This window comes from Equus quagga, chromosome 22 (assembly GCF_021613505.1).
Source record: "Equus quagga isolate Etosha38 chromosome 22, UCLA_HA_Equagga_1.0, whole genome shotgun sequence".
Taxonomy (NCBI): domain Eukaryota; kingdom Metazoa; phylum Chordata; class Mammalia; order Perissodactyla; family Equidae; genus Equus; species Equus quagga.
Window position 1 is genome coordinate 896,417 of NC_060288.1, and position 20,384 is coordinate 916,800.

The 20,384-nt window shown below is 43.4% G+C and overlaps 1 protein-coding gene across 9 annotated transcripts in view; it reads right to left on the minus strand.

Moving 5' to 3' along the window:
- CSGALNACT1 (chondroitin sulfate N-acetylgalactosaminyltransferase 1) overlaps positions 1–20,384 on the minus strand; it is a 333,538-nt gene that overhangs the window by 30,447 nt on the left and 282,707 nt on the right. For all 9 annotated transcript variants that reach the window (XM_046648695.1, XM_046648693.1, XM_046648697.1 and 6 more), the window contains one exon: positions 9,654–9,755. In XM_046648695.1, the coding sequence (XP_046504651.1) occupies positions 9,654–9,755 (102 nt within the window). The remainder of the gene's footprint in view (positions 1–9,653; positions 9,756–20,384) is intronic.

Below are 20,384 nucleotides of genomic sequence, written 5' to 3' on the forward strand. Positions count from 1 at the left end.
AAAAATTTATATTCAATGTATAATTTAAAATTTTAAATCTAGCATCCCTAAATATTAAAATCACTTATAAGTTCTACTTACTGAAGCCATCTGAATACAATACAGAATTTAAAACTGAACATATTCTCAGCCAGTTTTTCATAATAGGCATTTTAAACAATTAATTTAGAATTTTCTAGATTCTGAGCTTATAAAAGCCTGTTTATCCAACTAGCAAGTTTCTTTTGAAAGATAAACAAAATTGACAAACCTTTAGCTAGACCACCTAAGAAAATGAGAGAGGACTCAAATTAATAAAATTACAAACAAAAGAAGAGACATTACAACTGATGCCAAAGAAATGCAAAGTATCATGAGACTTCCATGAACAATTATATGCCAATAAATTAGATAACTTAGAAGAAATGGATAAATTCCTATAAACATACAATGTATCAAGACTGAATCTTGAAGCAATAGAAAATCTGAACAGACTAATAACAAGCAAAGAGATTGAATAAGTAATCAAATATGTCCCCTAAAATAAAAGCCCAGGACTAGATGGCTTCCCAGGTGAATTCTACCAAACATTTAAAGACAAATTAATACCAATCCTTCACAAACTCTTCCAAAATATTGAAGAGAAAGGGACACTTCCAAACTCATTTTATGCGGCCAGCTTTACCCTGATATCAAAGCTAGACAAGGACACTACAAGAAAAGAAAATTACCGGTCAATATCCCTGATGCACATCGATGCAAAAGTCCTCAACAAAATACAGCAAACTGAATTCAAGAGCACATTAAAAGGATCACACGCCATGATCAAGTGGGATTCATCCCTAGGATGCAAGGATGGCTCAACATCTGCAAATTACTAAATGTGACATATCACATTAACAGAATGAAGAATACAAATCATAAGACCATTTCAGTAGATGTAGAAAAAGCATTGGACAAAATTCAACATCCTTTCATCATAAAAACTCTCAACAAATTAGGTATAGAAGCAATGTACCTCAACATAATCAAGGCCATATGACGAGTCTACAGCTAACATCATACTCAATGGTGAAAAGTTAAAAGCCTTTCCTCTAAGATCAGGAATAAGACAAGAGTGCCCACTCTCACCACTCCTATTCAACATAGTCCTGGAAGTCCTAGCCATAGCAATTAGGCAAGAGAAAGAAATAAAAGGCATCCAGGTCAGAAAGGAAGAAGTAAAATTCTCTCTCTTTGGAGATGTCATGATCTTATATATAGAAAACTCTAGAGACTTCGCCAAAAAACTGTTAGAACTAATAAATGAAGTCAGTAAAGTTGCAGGATACAAAATAACATATAAAAATCAGTTGTGTTTCTACACACAAACAATGAACTATCTAAAAGAGAAATTAAGAAAACAATCCCATTTACAGTAGCATCAAAAATAATAAAATAAAAAGGAGTGAAGTACTGATACATGCTACAATGGGGATCAACCTCAAAAAAATCATGCTAAGTGAAGAAGTCAGACTCTAAAGGTCAGATATCATCTGATTCTATTTATATGAAACATCCAGAATAGGTGAATCCATGTCTTTTCAAATGCTTTTTCTGTGTCTACGGAGACAGCCATGTGGTTTCGTCCACGACATTGATTGATTTTTGTATACTGAATCTCACGTGGTCATGGTGTTGAACCCTTTTGATTTGTTGCTGGGTTCTGTCTGCTAGCATTTTTTTGAGATCTTTGCATCTATATTCAGAAGGGATACTGGTCTATAGTTTCTTTTCTTAGGATGTCTCTATCTGCTTAGGGTGTCAGGGTAATACTGGCCTCATCAAATGAACTGGGTAGCATTTCTTCCTTTTCTACATTTTGAAACTTTGTGAAGCACTGGTACTAATTTGCCTTTAATGATTGGTAGAAATAAGCAGTGAAGCCATCTGGTCCTGAGCTTTTGTTTGTGGGAAGTGTTTTGATTACTATTTCAATCCATTTACTTCTTAAAGGTCTAGTCAGATTTTCTATTTCTTCTCGAAGAAATACTTAATTTCAACAGTGTACAAAAATTTGTTCCTCCATTCCCTGTCCCCTCCTTTGTGCTGTTATTGTATTAAAATGATATATTTATGCATTGTGTGTCTATCAATACAGATTTATAATTATTGCTTTATGTAGTTATCTTTTAAATCATAAGAAAAAAGAGTTATGAACAAAAAATATACTTACACTGTATTTTATATTTCCCTATGTAATACTCTTACTGGAACACATGGTTTTGAGTTTGTTTCTTAGTGTTCTTTCATTTCAGCCTCAAGGACTCCTTTTCATATTTCTTGTAGGGCAGGTTTGCTAGTAACAACATCTCTCAGTTTTTCTTTATCTGTGGCTGTCTTAATTTATCCTTCATTTTTGATGGATGGTTTTGCTGAATATAGAATTCTTGGTTGAGTGTTTTCCTTTCAGTACTTCGAATATGCCATCCCACTTTCTGGCCTCCATTGTTTCTGATGAGAAATCAGCTGTTGATCTTATTAAGGATCCCTTGGACCCGACAAGTTGCTTCACTCTTGCTGCTTACAAGATTCTTTCTCTCTTTGTCTTTGTCTTTCAACCAACTGATTATGACACATCTAGTGTGGATTTCTTTGAGTTTTCCTAGTCGGAGTTGAGGTTCTTGGATGTATAATGCTTTTCATCATATTTGGGGAGTTTGGGGCCATTATTTCTCAAATTTTTTTCTGCTCTTTCTCTCTCTCCTCTCCTTCTGAGACTCCCATTATGTGTATGTTGCCACGCTTTGCAGTAGTCTACAAGTCTCTTAGGTTTGTTCATTTTCTTCATTACTTTTTATTTCTGTTTCTCAAACTGGATCATATCAAGTGACCTATCTTAAAGTTCACTGATTCTTTCTTCTGCCTGTTCAAATCTGATGTTGAGCCTCCCCCAGTGAATTTTTCATTTTCGTTATTGTACTTTTCAATTCCAGAATTTCTATTTGGTTCTTTTTTACAGCTTCTGTCTCTTTATTTGGTGAGATACCTTTCACCAAACTCTTCTTTAGTTCTTTAAACAAGTTTTTTTTTTTCACTTTTTATTGCCATTATCATAGTTTACAACCTTGTGAAATTTCAGTTGTACATTGTTGTCAGTCGTGTTGTAGGTGCATCACTTCACCCTTTGTGCCCTCCCCCCACCACCCCACCCCTTTCCCCTGGTAACCACTAATCTGTCCTCTGTCTACATGTTTAACTTCCACAAAAGAGTCATATGAGTGGAGTCATACAGAGATTGTCTTTCTCTATCTGGCTTATTTCACTTAACATAATACCCTCAAGGTCCATCCATTAAACATGGTTTCTTTTAATTCTTTGGACATATTTAATACAGCTGATTTAAAGTCTTTGTCTAGTAAGTTCAATACCTGGGCTTCCTCAAGGACAATTTTTAATGAGTGAATTTTTTTTCTGCACATGAGCCATACTTTTTGTTTCTTTGCATGCCTCATAATTTTTTGTTTAAAACTGAACATTTTAAATAATGTAATGCAGCAGCCCTGGAAATCAGAATCTCTGCCTTCCCCAGGTTTACTGTTGTTGCTGTTTGTTGTTGATTGTTTGTTTAGTGACTTTCCTGAACTAATTCTGTAAAGTCTGCATTCTTTGTTGTGTGTAACCACTTAGTGATAAGCTAACGATTAGACAGGGATTTCCATAAATGCCTGGAACCGCATAAGTCTCTAAGTCTCTGCCAAAGGACTTCGTGTGCATGTTTGGGCATGCCACCAACTCTCAACCAGGCACTTAACAACTTACCTTAGCTTTTCCTTCTTTCTTGCACAGAGCCTCAAGGTCAGCTAGAGGTGAAAGGTTAGGGCCTGCTCAGGTCTTTCCTAAGTACGAGCACAGTCCCAGAGATGTGCATGACCTTCTAGATCCCCAGGAATGTACTGGAGCTTTTCAAAACCCCTATGGAGACTGCACTCCCCAGCCTCACCTTTTAAGCTTTTTGGTTAGTCTATTATTTGCCCCAACTTATTTACCACCTCAGGCAGACACAACAGTACAGACTTCCTGTAATTGTTTTTTGACAAATACTCCCTCTAGAAAAGGCTTTTTCCACTGGGAGAGCTCTGAGTCAGGTCAAATAAAGACAACTTTGTGAGTAGAATCTTTCAGGGAATGCCTGGACAGGTCAAATAATGACAGTTCTCTGGGAAGGATGATTTGAAGGACTGCCTGCCCCATTCTGGCCCCGAGTGGCTGCCAGGTTGTGGTTTTTGCTGTGCTTGTGGGCTGCTAGGTTTCCAGGCCATTAAAGCGCTGATGATGGGGTGGAGGCAGAGCAAGTTAAGGCTCTACGAAGCTCCCTGTTCACACCCAGTTTCAGCCATTTTTCTGGGATAAACGCTTTCCAGATTGTTGCAAGCTTTGTTTGATTTCAAGAGTTCTTAAAAAGTTGATTCTGACCATTTTAAACAATTTTCTCATTCCTTTTATGGAGGAGAGTGTTTGCAGAGGTCTGTATTTCACCATTTTCGCTGACAACACCTTTCTTTCATTTAACTGTTGCATTATATCCCGCTGTGTGAACTTAATATCATTTAATTTCTCTCATAATATATTTTCCCTATATTTTTATTTGGAAAAATTATAAGCCTTCAGAAATGTACAAACAGCATGAGGACTCACAGCCCCTTCACCTAGATTCACCAAATTCACCAAGTGTTAACACCGGGCCTGTCTTCCTTCCTTCCTTCCTCTGAACCATTTGAGTTAGTTGCAGACATCATGACAACTTTAGCCTCAAAGATAAGAATCTCCCAAGAACCAGGACATTCTCCTTTATGACATTGTAAAAATTTATGCTCACACTCAGGAAATTTAACATTGTCACAATACTATAATCTATATGCCATGTTTGAATGCCCCAAGGAACAATTTAGAATGCCTAAAAATACAGGCACATCTCTGAAAGAGCTGGTACACCAGCGGAATCACACTCGGCCCTTCTCTGGCAAAGGCTGGGTGAGACGGCCACTGGTCAGAGACGTGGCCTAATCCGTGAGGGGCTTCAGGGTCCCAGACCCCTTACCTGCTTGGGAGGGATTCACTGCGTTGATTCTTTCACTTTAGAAGATGAGATTATCTCAAAATTCTTTGTTTAAGAAAAAATTAAAACAAAGCAATAATTCTGCTCAAATTTCAGAAACAAAACAAAACTCTTCCCCTAAATTTTCTTCTGGGATGTCCTGATAAAATCTGCCTGAGGGCAGGTGTCAAACCAATCTCTTCACAGAGGCATGAGATGCTGACGTGCAAGGCAGATCGCAGAAGGCAGATCCTTGACAACACACACACAACCTCTCATGTCACACACCTGCAATGGCAGGGCAGTGTCTCATTTCTAGTACTTTGATCTCAGAGACAATTCCTCTGAAAGATGCCTTTGTGGCCTCGTGACAGGACAAAGATGAAGTTGCAATGTTCTGGATGTCAACTCATGCCAATTCATCCACCAGTTACAATTTTTAAAAACTTTTTAATATACAGCAATACAATACAAGCAAACATCTACCTAGGCCAACATTTCTCAAACTGTGGGCCACGGACCACCCACGTCAGCATCATACGTAGGACTCATTCTAAGCGTTGGTTCCCAAGCTTCATCTCAGGTCTACTGATAGACTTTCCGGGACTGGATCCCAGGAATCTGCATTTTAAAAAGCACCCAGGCTATTCCAGAGCACATTCATATTGGAGAACCACTGAGCTAGGCTTTAATCTGAGATTAACCGAAGCTTAACAGGGAAAACTGAGGAGTAAGACTCAGATATTGAGAACGGCTTTGTGTTGTCATCCACGGCAGTGGCTTTTGAATATTCTGACCACAGTCCTTACAGAGGAATATATTATACCTCACGACACAGTACACACACACACACACACAAATTACAGTTTCATGAAACAATACTTATGCTTACTACTTGTGATGCACTCTGATATTTTCTATCCAATTGTATTTCAATTTTTTAAAAACACTGGACATAACCCACTACATCTATTTCACAACCCTCTAATGAATCACAAACCGCAGTTTGCAAAACGCTGACCTACAGCAATGGACTGAAATGTGAAGTTTGATTGAGTAGGCATAAACCTAGAGAGAGAGAAAAACATTGCACACTAGTCATTAAACTAGATTTTTAAAAGATATTCTTAAAATATATTCATTTAGCTAGATTTAGAACAGTTTAATCACGATACTGATATCCAAATAAATAAATTTTATTCAGATTGACTTCAAATCTTATTACTTTCAATTAGTAATTAGTACATAGGAGTGAAAATTGGGTGCAACGTTAAGACCGGGAGTCCTGGAAGTTAACAGAGGAGGTTCGGGTCCTGGCTCTCCCACGTGTCAGGGATGGCAGCCTGAGTAACAACCTCTCTAAGCCTCAGTTTCTTCATATATAAAATGGGGCTAATAACAGCATCTCTCTGATAATGTTGCTGTGAATATTACATAAGATAATTCATGTAAATAATAATGGTTACTATTACTAATCAAAGATAAGATGTTTCAATAAAAGTTTTACCATCTTAAAAGAATGATAAAAATGATACTTAGATAAAGCTTCTCATATAAGTGTTCATATAGATTATTATGTGTACGGATCTCCTCTATACCTGGCGTCATCCTTCTCTTGAAGAACAAACACCACACATGTTCTGAGTCAGGCCCTACGCTATGAGCTAGAGTTACAAAGAGGCATGTATATGGCACCGCTTAGTAAGCAGCTTAGAATCTAGTTAGGATGCTAGAAAGAAAGGTAAATAGCCAAATCATAAGGCAAGTGCCAGATATAAGAGATGCTGAAAGAGAGTACAGTCAGAGTTCAGAGAGGGGAGGACTGGAGGTCAGCTGGGGATGGAAGGGTGTGGGGTTTGCATAAGCAGAAAGGAGGAAGGAGGGAATGCCAAGCAGAAAAGAAAAATAGGAGAGAAGACAAAGGGGTAAACTATGCCCCCAGTTTGGCTGGGGCAGTGTTGTCAAGACAAGGTTAGAAGTAAGAGCCCTTCTGAGTACCAGGCTGGGCAACACGTGATTAGGAAGATCATCCCGAAGGGGCTGGCGGTAAGGCCGTGTGAAATCAACTCAGTCGAGCAGCAGAGGGCAGCATTCCTGGCAGAGGTGGTCTGACCAAAGCAACACCATGGACGGGGTAGGACATGCCCAATGCACCAGTGACATCAACCCTGCAGATGCCACCAGTTAACAAAATGACGACATCAACACAGAAAAATGGGGTCCAATTGAATTTTGCCAGAGTTTCTGCAGCACTGCTTTAAAGCACTGATGGACTCGGTCTCTAGCACGCAGTTCTCAGTTATGAGCAGACTAATCTCTGGAAATTTTCCAAAATTTTAAGTAAACCATCCCTACCACTCAAATGATTTTACTTTTCTTATTCAGATTCTATTCATTCTTTGCTCACCAAGCAACCGTCTGATGAGAATTCAGCTTGCCAGGTAATTTGACATGGAGAAGAATGCCTTGATAATAAAGGTCCTAAGCGTTCAAGTCACTAGAAAGGGTATTTCCTACAATAATGTTGAAACTGGCCCTCCACTTATCCACCAGACTCGTGTGAATTTGCTTATATGTCTATACCAGCAAATGTCTGGTTCTTCTTCAACGTGCTCAGAAGGTGCCAGACCCAACAGGACTGAGATTCTCAATCCTGGCAGCACTTCAGAGTCACTTAGACAGCTACTTAAAAATACCTTGGGAGCCAGCCCTGATGGCCTAGTGGTTAAAGCTTGGCGCTCATCACTTCGGTGGCCCAGGCTCGCTTCTTGGTCGCAGAACCACAGCACCCTTCTGTCAGTTGCCATGCTGTGGTGGCAACTCACATAGAAGAACTGGAATGACTTATAACTAAGATATAAAACCATGCCATGGGGCTTTGAGGAGGAAAAACATAAAAAGAGGAAGACTGGCAACAGATGTTAGCTCAGGGTGACTGTTTCCCCGAAAAAAAAAAAAATCACAACCATTAAAAAAAACCTCAGAATGGGGCAGCTGGCTGCAATCAAGTCCTCTTGATGGGCAGCCCCTCGGGTGGACAGCCACTTTCTCAGACAATGGTTCTCAATCCTGGCTGCATGTTACAAGTTAGAATCATCTGGGAAACTTTAAAAGGATCCAGGCCCAGGGACGCATACTTCCAGAGATATTAAAACCTATCCACTGGGCAGAGGACATGAATTCTAATAATTCATGCTCCCCATTCCTAAGCAGAGATGAAAGGGATACTGCAAAACATTGGAGTCAAGAGATTTCTGTTTCACTTACATATAGGATATTCAATTATTTTATTCTCTTTGATCTCCCTTCTACAGGGGCCATAGCTTTAAGCAGTTACTAGTATTAAACTCTTAAACTCCTTATTGCTTTAGAGCAGAAGTCAGCAAAAAAACTTTTCCTATAAAGGACCAGAGAGTAAAAAGTTTAGGCTTTACGAGTTATTTAGTCTCTGTCCCAATTACTCAACCCTGCAGCTGTAGCAGGAAAGCAGCCACAAATAATATGTAAGCAAATGAGTGTGCCTATATTCCAACAAAACTTTATTTAAAAAAACAAGCATTGGATAAAATTTGGCCAGCGAACTGCTTCAGAATGTTTGAATAACCGTAATTAGCATTCTGATCTTGTGTTCGTTGATACAAAATTAGTAACAAAGCATGAAAATAAACACAAAAAGTACACTCAATCTTGGAATCTTGTCCTTTGATTGACTATCATCCAATTACCACTTACCAGAAGCTCAAAACAGAGGGCCCTGTCTACATGAAGACCATATGGACCTATTCAGACGATTTCTGCCGCGAGTACCCCTGACCACCCTTCTCCTTCACTGATGGAGAAACGAGCCACCTGGGCACTCATTTGGAGCCCTGTAAACCAGAGGGGAGTGTGGCAGTGCCTTTCCGGCTTCCTCACTAGTAGAAAAGGCCACCGATATTTACTTATTAAATAAATCCTTATTTATTTATTTGGTATGGGAAAATAATCCATCTTTGCTGCTTTTTAAGTACATTTTTACCCCATGCAACTGATCAATGAGGTGAAAATATACAACTCTAAGTCTAAAGTTTTTGGTTGAATAATTTCTGTTCACCTGAGTAGGTTTAATCAAGGACCCTACTCCAGCCATCACTTCTGGCTTCCCTCTAATCTCTCAAAATACATAACGAATGAAAGTCAAAAGGGTGAGACTGTGCTGAGCAGAGGAGAGCGGAGCAGGAACACCACTCAGCCTTACAAGCTGTGGCTGAGATGGAGCGCACTGCACAGCTGTCCTCCCCAACCCCCACTCTGCCACGTCAAGTCCCCAGACCCGCAGTGCTCCAAGTGACGACATCCAGTCGTGCAGAAGCCCCCAGCCTGCTGCTCAGAGCAGTTTATCCCAACGTCAAAGGCCCGTGAGGACCGGTGTCAGGCTGGTGGTCTCTGGGGAAGGAGGGCACAGAACTCCCCCTACACAAGGCCAGCAACCAATCAATCTCCCAGGTCGCTCACAGCCACAGCACCGGGAAAATGAAACTACAGCAGAAGCGTCAGCCTCGGAGGATGCTCCCCAGCTCAGCTGGCGGGACTCATGCTGGTTCCAGGGCGCACTTACTTGGAAGTGTTTTCAAGTATTCCTTTGACTTCATTCATTTCTTCTTTCCCAAAGTAAACAACGGTGAGATGAACTCTCCCATCCTGTTGGATGCACATCTCCCTAGAACAAAACATACGTATGTTGGTCCTGTTTTCGCAATAACAGGCAAGGCCCAAACAAATACCTACACTGTAAAGTCCAAATGGGTCTTGACATGAACTAAATGAACTGCCAGATGAGCAGAGAAGGGAGTTTCTGGCTGGCCATCACAATTACCTGTATTTGTGTTTATCTTACCAAGAAAACAATGAAATTTCAACGGGCAGATCTGGTAAATGAAAACTCAGGTGAGAGAGGCCACTAGTCCTCTCCGCACAGGCCTGGCCCCTCGGGACATCGGTGTCGTGGAAAGGGCACTGAGTCCTTACCTTCTTTGCCACACGAAGTCTACGAAGCACAGGAGACACACACCCCACTTTACAGATGAGAAAGCCAAAGCCCAGGGAGGCTGAGACCAGGATCCTGCCCGTGACTTTTCTTGTGTGTGCCAAACACAGATGGTCTTCAAGACTGATGAGCAAACACCCTCCCATTTAGGACTCTAGAAACCCTTGGTGACACCCAGTGTCATGACTATTGGAGGGAACGACAAGGCAGAAGCACACTGGCTATAGTTCACCTTCTGGCACAGACACAGTCACCACCCCACTCTCCCATTTCTCCTCGCTGTCACTCCCATCGTCCCAGGCACCTGGCACCTCACGCTCCGGGGTCCCCACAGCCCTCCGGGGGCCAGGCCTCAGGCTCTGGATGGATCTAGCGCTGCTTCCCCACCAACGCTCATCCATTCTTTGCCCTCTTGTTCTCTCAATGCTGACACTTAGCCAATCTAGTAAGACGCTCTGCTGAGGGTTTACTTCATACGCACGCTGTAACACATGAGTCAATGTATGCACAGATATGTGTATGCGAAGGTACATGTGTACATGCGTAAATATATGTGTACATGTAAATGTGTGTTTATGTGTACATGTATATATGTATGTGTGTGTACATGTATATATATGTATGTGTGTACATGGATATATATGTGTGTGTGTACATGTATATATATGTATGTGTGTACATGGATATATGTGTGTACATGGATATATACGTATGTGTGTACATGTATATATATGTATGTGTGTACATGTATATATATGTGTGTGTACATGTATATATGTATGTGTGTACATGGGTATATATGTATGTGTGTACATGTATATATGTATGTGTGTACATGTATATATATGTGTGTACATGTATATATATGTATGTGTGTACATGTATATATGTATGTGTGTGTACATGTATATATATGTATGTGTGTACATGTATATATATGTGTGTGTACATGTATATATATGTATGTGTGTACATGGATATATATGTATGTGTGTGTACATGGATATATATGTGTGTGTGTACATGGATATATATGTATGTGTGTACATGGATATATATGTATGTGTGTACATGGATATATATGTATGTGTGTACATGGATATATGTGTATGTGTGTGTACATGGATATATATGTGTGTGTGTACATGTATATATATGTATGTATGTGTACATAATTTTAACAGTTTTCTGGAAGCAAGTTAATGGGAAGATTCTACCGGTGGGATAACATTCTATAATATTTTGATATTTTGCATGCCCTTCCATTTTACTCCTTTTATCTCTCTGTTGGCTACTTTCCTTAGCCTCCAAACAGCAATCCACATCACAGCTTTCCAGAAATCCCTGAGCTCTAATTGCAGAAGCCAATTTATTTAATGTTTTTTATAATGGCATGAAAAGGAGGGACTGCTTAGCTAGAGTTCTGGGAGAAATCTAAAGAAATAGAAGACATGGTTCCTGCTCTCAAAAACCTTACCTGAGAAATAAAATGAGCACAAATTAAACAATGACACCTTGTGGCACTGACAAAAATTCAGGAGGTACGGCAAATCCTGTGGGCTAGAAATGGCAGGGGCCTTGAAGGATGGACAGGGTTTAACAAGACAGAGGGGAGGAAGCGAATTCGAGAGGGAAGAAACATCAGGGAAAATTATACTGACCCTGGGCAAGAGGCACTCAGGGCTCACCTGGTCACAGGCATGGTTCTGAGAATTCTGTCTCTCCTGTGGAATGAGACTGATGGTGGAGCTCTGAGAGGCAGACGAGGAACCAGGAACAGAGGCCCAGGGTGGGACAACACGCTTCAGAACTGAGAGCCCCTCACAGCCCCTGCCCCGCAGACTGAGTCAGCACCTACCAACACCACAATTCTCTGTACACAAAGGTCCCTTTTGCAAATCTGCCAGCAAACGCTTTAACTTCCTGCCAGTGGGGAAGAAAAGCAGAGACACAGTGCCAAGTGCCCAAAAACTGTGCTTTGCAATTGCGCGTGCAATGGGAAAAAATCCATCCCAGAATCAGGAGAGGCCGCCTGCTGGGCCAGAATAAAAAGCACTCTCGTTTTCCTAGTAACATCTTTGCTGGCATTTTAAAATCCACTCAAAGCACTTCTTGTCTTCGAGAAGAAAACAGAGATGCGTGGACCTTCATTCTTCACTCACCAGTGGAGGCTTCCCGAAAAGGCAAAGCAGAATTGGCTCTGAGCTCCACCTCCAGGGTTCCCTCCATTTACTCACTTATTCCTTCCTTCCTCCACTCTACAAACAATAATCAACCAAACAAAGAACACACCATGTGCCAGATACTCTACCAGGGAGCTTAAAAAGCCAATCAGACATTTCTGCCCTTAGGAGCCCCGCGTGCACCCCGCACGTGAAGCTGTCCATGCCGCAGTACCAGAACGCTGTGACAGGAGCAGCACAGCTGTCCGTCTGTCTGAGCTTGTAACTTTCGTATTTTTCAAAACAGTTCTCACTCGACTCCACTCCCTGGAAAGATGCGTGTGAGAAACAGTGTGCGTGGGCGACTGTACACAGAGATCCCTGTGTTTCCTGTCATTATTTGTAGCGGACACACGCTGCCTGGGCCTCGGGAGCCGACTCAGGTGTCCTCACAGCGCACCTCTCTGACGGCCCTGGTAGCAGCCAAACCTCTGGAACGAGTCTCAGGGAACTCCAGCTTCAACGACCCTTTGGGGAAGCTCTTCACGGCTACTTGGCATTAGCTCCGCAATGCGACTTGGTCGTTATTCCAGCTTAACCTGGAAGCCTGAACATCTGCCTCTATTTCACAAAGAGCTTGTCTCTTCGGCACACTTTTCTCTGGAAAACGACAGTTCCTTTTCCTCCAGCATATTGTAACACAGAGACAGAGACTAAGATATATTTTCAGTCAGAAAACATGTATCATAGTCGCTTCTATGCCAATATTTTATTTCCCAAGAGGCTGACAGCACGTCCTGGCCCTTGAGTTCTGTTCCTAACCTGTGCAAGGCCGCCGTGGAGAGAGGCACTTGACCGTGCAGGCTCCCCAGTGACCAGCCCGCTCTGTCCACCCCAGGCGGCCGCTGCACGACCAGGGCCGCACACAGGGAAGCTCATGGCTTAGCCCTCACTGTCGGGGGCTCCGCCACAAAGCTGCAGGGTGCACAGCAAGCAGCAGACACACGCAGACTGGCTGTGGGGAGGGGCTGTTGGGGGTGGGGAGGAGAGTGGGAGGGGGTGAGGGGGAGAGGAGGGGAAGGGGCAGAGGGGAGAGGGGGCGGGGTGGGGGAGAGGGGGCAGGGGAGAGGAGGGGAGGGGGGAGGGGGAAAGCGGGAAGGGCAGGGGAGGGGGAGGGGAAGGGAAGGAGGGGAGGGGGAGGGGGAGAGAGAAGGAGCCGGGACGGAGGAGGGGGAGGGGGTTTAAGCCGACACCCTGCCGGGCAAAGAGGGCAAACATAACAGGAGGCACGTTTCACGCACTCCTCCTGCCCTTCCGCTGTGGGCCGCCGGTGACGGATCCCAGTGAGAGAGTCTGCGGGGACATCCATGGGCAAGGAAGCGGCACGTGGAGCCTGTGAGGTGCCCTCACGGACCAGGATGACAATGCCAACAAGGAAGAAAGAGGCTGCTAGAGCAAAAAGCCATCTGACGCCATGAAGGACCATGGGGCCACGGCCCAGGCCAGGCTCCCGCGGTCTGCACGGCCACACCCCCCGAGCTCAGCTTCCTGATTTCTCGTAGGTCCTAGGAATGTCACTCATTGACCGTCTACTGCCTCTTCAGTAAAGGCCCTCAGGGTCCAGTGCTAGGAACAAGCTTGTCTCAGCCAACCAACAGCCTTCTTGTCAGGAACTACTGAGGCTGCAGTAAGCCAGCCCGTTTCCCCCTTCCCCTCCCCTGCTTGAAGTTCAGAGCTGGCTGTTCCATGAGCTGCGCTTGCTTCCCTTATTCTGGCTTCCGGGCATACCTGTCCTCCATTCACGCTCCTACTGAGTCCTTGTCTGCTGACCTTTATGAAAAAGGTTTTATTAAATTTGTATTTTTTTATAAACATAAATAATTTTCAGGATTAGTTAAGATGATTATAATAATCAGAATGGAATAATAATGATAATAAATATCTTAGTCCACGTACTCCATCCATGCACCCAGGAATCAATTTTGTCAGCAGGGCCCTCCCCGGCCAACCGTTCTGGAGCAAGAAAACTTGGTCTTTGGTTCCTTACAGACAGTACCCCATGCTGGGCCATCACCCCAAGTGAGCCAATCTCGCAGACCCAGCCCTCCCCAGGGGCCACTTGGTGTCTTGTGACCAGGCCTGCTATCTCTGGGGAATTCCAGGTTCTACATCTATTTCTTAGCCATTTGCATCTTTTCTAGGTGAAAATTAGCAAACTGATGCTGAAGTGAAAAGACAAAAAAAACCTCTAAACTATCTATAGTCAGCAGCGTCAGAGCTGCAAGGGCACCCGTCTGGACCAATACTGTGATTTTATAGGAGATGCTAAAGCCCAAAGACATGAAGCGACTTGTAAAAGATTCCTCAGCCAAATGGTATCAGAACAAAAGGTACTTAAATTTTAAAGCAGATGCAGTTGAAGGATAATGTTTTAAATAAATTAATCACAAATAGTGATAATCACAGAACATGTACCCAAAATAGTGGAGAATGGGCTGGCCCAGTGATGTAGCGGTTAAGTTCGTGTGTTCTGCTTTGGCGGCCTGGGATTTGCAGGTTCAGTCCCAGGTACATACCTACACACTGCTCATCAAGCCATTCTGTGGGGGCATCCCACATACAAAACAGAGGAAGATTGGCACAGACGTTAGCCCAGCAACAATATTCCTCAAGCAAAAAGAGGAAGATTGGCAACGGATGTTAGCTCAGGGCCAATCTTCCTCACCAAAAAAAAAAAAAAAAAGTGGAAAAATGGTGACAATCTTGCTACAGATAAATGACCAACGAAAGGGACATAATCTTCTGCCTTAATCTTCACAAAGAAGAGGCCAAGGAAAGAAACAGAAGACTCCGTTTTAGCCTCATGCACCTCCCAGCTTCAGGAACTGCCTCCCGACAGGAAGCTGGAGATGCAGCAGGGTGGGGAGCAGGCCGCCAGTGGGACGGTGGTCTGGGGAGAGACAGGAGCCCCAACTCCATTTCAGGATCTCGGTGCAGGAAGAGCCACAGCAGAATACCTGTCTCCCCACAGCTCACAGAAAGTGGAGAAGGAAGGCAGAACTATCCTCATGATGCTTTGTGAATTAACCCCCGTAATAAAGGCGGATTTGGCAGAACCAAGGGAAAGAGACAATCACATGTAGCAAAGATCCTTCACAAGAGCAGGAAGAGAAGAAGGGATGAGAGACGCTGACAGCCCGATGATCTATCTTGAATGTGTCTTCCCTGCGCCCAACCTTAAACAGAGGGTCAAAGCCTTCTCTTTTGCCTCTTTTTGACCTATGGGAGTGGCAAGAGCTGCTGCAGACAGGTGAGTGAGGTAAGTAAACAAACAGGGCTGCATCCGTCGGCTGTTCCAGGCCTCCGCCCTTGACTGAGAGCCAGTCCCTCTCCCCTCAGGAAGAGGGTCCAGGCGCGACAGGTGGAGTGAGCCTGCGCACCTCCCCACCCGTGCGAGAAGCCAGCGCTCCAGCCACGGCTGCAGGAGCCTCCTCGGAATCCTCGCCTCCAGCCGCTCCTCCACGCTGCGAATGAGGTGGCTAGAACAATAAATGCCCTGTCCTCAAAATAGGGCCAGGAGTGGGACACAAACAGTTCCCAGTCAGGGAGAGCGGGCACCAAGGAACCCCCCTACTCGTCAGAGCCCGCGGAGTCTGGGGGCCCTCTGCATGCCACGAGGAGAAGGATGAGGGGGCACGTCAGAGCAGCCACACTTCAAGAATAACGACAAAATTAAAGGAAGAGAGAAAAAGAATTAAGAAAGCAATAGCATTCAAAACGCAACTGCAAATCCTAGGCTGAAAGAAAATACAACTCAGAAGAAAATGTCTTACAAACGTTTCACACTTTCTTAACCAAAATGTGAATTCAATAAAAAAAGTTCAAAGAGGAAATGATAAAAACAGATTAACAGGCACATGCTATGCTCAGAAAATAAACTGATAGCCCAAACAAATAGAAGTAATAAATTAGAAATAGCAAGGTACAGAACAGATACATCTGAAAATCAAATTACTTACATCAAGGAAAGGCTGAAGTGAATGCAGATGAAAGACTAAGGCATTAAACAATAGAGAGATGCTAATAAATGGGAAAGACCTGTGAAATAAACAGCTGTGTCTGTGAAGCAGAAAATCCAACAAATGGAGCAGAAGTACTCAAAAATACACCACCAAAAAGATCTCCCTGAAATGAAAGAATCCACAAACTAAAAAGGAAACTGAATTACAGGGAAATCTGACAGAGGACAAGAGACACTGAGATGAGACACATCCCGATTAAGTTGGTATGATTCAAGACCAAAGAAGGAATTCTGCAGGCATTCGAGCAAAAGGAAGTCACTTTCAGGAGAGCCAGCGTAAAGCTGTCCCAGCCCTTCCCCATGGTGTCACCAGACGCCAGAAGGATGTCTACAAAGGAGGAAAGGAAGTGCGTCCCAAGAAGTTTAAGCCCGGCCAAGCTGTCCTTAAACTAAAGAAAATGCAGTAAGTAGACATTCTATTCTCAAGCACTTATGACCCTTCTTGAAAAAATCTCTTGACCATGAAATCCAGCCACCCAAGAACTCAGGAGTGGAGAAGCTAGCATACGAGGACTGCTGATGAATATGCTAACTCCACTAAAATATAGCAATTGTGGCCACAAAACAGAATGGAAAGGTTGCAAACCTGACAAGGTAAAAATAATAGATAGCTAATGAAAATTGTAAGATGGGACACAGGAGAGGAGGAAGAAAGGGTAACTGTGTTAATTTCCTTTTCTTCTTGCAATTTTTCAATCAATCCAGTCTAAAACTTAAGTGTAGTAAAAAATACATGACAAATCCAATCTTTTCTGTTTCCAAAATCACTTTTTTAACTCCAGAGGGATCTCTTACAAATTAATATCTCTTATAATGAATAAACATTTTCTTGGGGCCAGCCCAGTGGCACAGTGGTTAATTTCGCACGTTCCGCTTCTGCAGCCCAGGGTTCACTGGTTCAGATCCCAGGTGTGGACCTATGCACCGCTTGTCAAGCCATGTTGTGACAGCATCCCACTTATAAAGTAGAGGAAGATGGGCACGGATGTTAGCTCAGGGCCAGTCTTCCTCAGTAAAAAGAGGAAGATTGGTGGCAGATGTTAGCTCAGGGCTAATCTTCCTCAAAAAAAAAGAAACATTTTCTTAAAGTTCAGAAATTTCTTCTTATATTTCAGATTCGCTTCTATAAATTTAAGATAAAATTTAATTCTTCAATTAAAAATAGAGTGACTAGTATATCTCTTGTTGTATTAAACTAGTCCTACCTAGCAAGTTATTCTTCTATCTGTATATATACAAAGAAAGGTGCCTAGAATGGTGTTCAGTTAATGTTAAAAATGGTGAATTTGGGGAGGCAGGGCCAGGAGTGAATTTTTCAGTATTTCTTGTTGTGTATAAAATGTGTTTAAACATTTTATAATAGCCATGTATCACTTTTACAAACTAAAAAGTCATGTTTAGATTATAAAAGCCAAAAAAATTGTTCATTGAATTTTTCACCAAAATGTAAAACACATGGTAACTATATAAAAATTCACAAAACAGAATCCAAAAGGAGGAAGTAAAAGTGACTCGGCGCCATCTTCAGCGCCACAACGTTAACAGTTTCCAATCTGGGGATCTGAGGGACTTCAGAAAGACAGCACCAGATATTCAATAAACAGCCCCTCATGCTGTCTCCCAGTGCTTTTATGGTCATATTAATTACATTTAAAAGTTTCATTGACCACAGTTTACTTTGGGCTTTGGTGGGAAGTAAGAATTAATTTTTTCTGCTATGTTTCCTTAGACGTCCTAAAGCCACACGCTGAACAATCCACTCTGTGCGGGCTGATGTGAGATGCCACCTGGACCAAGATCTGACACAGAATTAAATACTCTCAGGCTTGAGTACCCTCTCTCATCCCATTTCTTCAGAGACCTCAGCACACTCAGAAACCCCAGGGCTACAGAGCCAACTCGGCCCCAGCCTTCTGCTCCACGTCCTCTGTCCTGGAAGCCTTGCTGTGTCCCAGTGTGCCTTGTCTCGAGTTCTGCTGCAGCTTCTAGCTCTGTCTGAGTAGATTCCTCTCTCCCAAGGGCAGGAACTGCATCTCGAACTCGGCTGCTTATCCCGACATCTGGCTGAGTGTCTGGCACACGCATGCCCTCCAGATATCCCACCCAAGAAGCAAGTCTTCCCTGTGCCCTCTCCTGCCAGCGTGCAGCAGTGGCCTCTGAACACTGAGAGTCAGGAGAAACGGCCCCGGGATTGTTTGTTTTTAAAACATTAACTAGAATTACATTTCATTTCACCATCTCAATTTTGAAGACTCCTAAGCTACTAATTTTACTTTTGCCAACAATATTTCCCTTCTAGTTTTATTCCTATTGTTAATGACTTGCAATCCTCATGATACTAAGGCAACAGCTGGTCAGACATGAGAAGCCTGCCTTTCCAGGCCGCAGAGTCCTACGCAGAAGACTTGGCCCTTCGCTGAGCAGCCAGTCCTTGAGTGCCAGCACTACCTCAGCAAGCCCAGCAGGCTCAGGGACTGGCCTGTGTGCTGAAGCAGATCTCAGAGACCTTCACCTGGCAAACTCTAGGCAGCTTCCTAGCCAAAGGAAGCTTCTATAAGCTAGTCCTAGAAATGAGCATACCAGCCGCCGGGGAAAATGATTTGACTAGATGCCTGGTGCCAACCAGAGGCTCAGTCCTTCTCAGGGTGCAGTGCTTAATAAACCAGCAACACTCTGCCCTGCCCAAAAGAAGACAGAGAGAGGACACAAAAACACTGGGGGAAGGCTCGAAGAAGCCAAAGCCACACAGACACTTCCGTACTGGAGCCAGAGGGACGCTGTGCCCAAAGGGGTACTCAACAACCTGGAACAGCTGGGAAGACCAGCATCCCTACTTGGCACGAGACCACAACCAAAGGCACCTCCTGAACCTGGAGAAGACAAGCCGAAGGAGCTGTGGTCACTTTCTTCAAATACGGGAAAGGCCGTGACGTTTAGGAAGAAATGCATTTTTTCAGTCCTTTCTTCAGAGTCTAGAACCAGACCTACTGGGTAGAAATTACAGGAAGGCAGACTTCAGCTCCAAATAATTGTAAGCTTTCCACCCAGAGCTGTCAAAAAAGCAGCAGCCTGCCTCGTGGAGGAGGCAGTCAGTCCCCAGGTCCACACACACTGCATAGAGAACCGGAGGTCAGGAATGCTATTGAGGGGAGAGTCAGACCAGACAACCTCCCAGGGTCTCTTCTGAGAGTACTGGATGCTGACCTTAACATTTCATTAGAAAAGGGTTACTCTTCAAAGGTAAAAATTAAAAAAAGAGTGCATTCCTTATCCAGAATTGAGAAGTATCAACCACACCCTTATACTGAGCATTAGTGGCTTTTAATAATGTAAATTTAATGATAAAAGGTTAAAATAAGTTTGGTCTTCTAAGATTTATAATGAGACGCCTACGGCTTCCTATCTTTAAGCTGGCTAAGTTAGCTGATTCCCCTCAACCAATATGTGGATGCAGCCAGAACAGTTTACAAGGTCCGACACTGCACAATGCAGAGCTTAAAGAGACGATGTAAAGACTACATCACCGCATCTGAAAATGAAACCCCACTTAGTCTTCTTGAGGAGCTACAAAAATGAGTGCTTGGAACCTTCTGGACATAATTCTAAATTTAATCTCTGAGGAGACGTAAGTTAGAATAAAAATGGCTTCTGATTCAGTGCATCCCACTGCTGGCACAGGGCAGCGAATGAAGCCAGCCCGCAGCCGAGCAAGGCCGCAGGCCTCGGACGCTGGCCTGGAGAGTCTGGACCGGGGCCCACCCTCCTGCGGAAACAGCACGGCCCCTGCTGGCCCCAGACCTGAGCCCAGGCCCAAGTTAGAGCCGAGCACAACAGGCATTACGCCATCTTTGCAGCTCCTGATGTAACAGTCCTTCCTATGTTCACTTCTCACAGGAAATCTGCTTATCTGGCAGTTTTCTAATTACTTCAGGGAAAGGCAAACACCGATAAACGTTATATGAAGAAAACAGAGCTGAACGAGAAGAGAAAGGGGCCTTTGTACTTGGCAGGAGAAATGACGGAGATGACGGGCCATGATAGCAGCGCTTCCCACACATC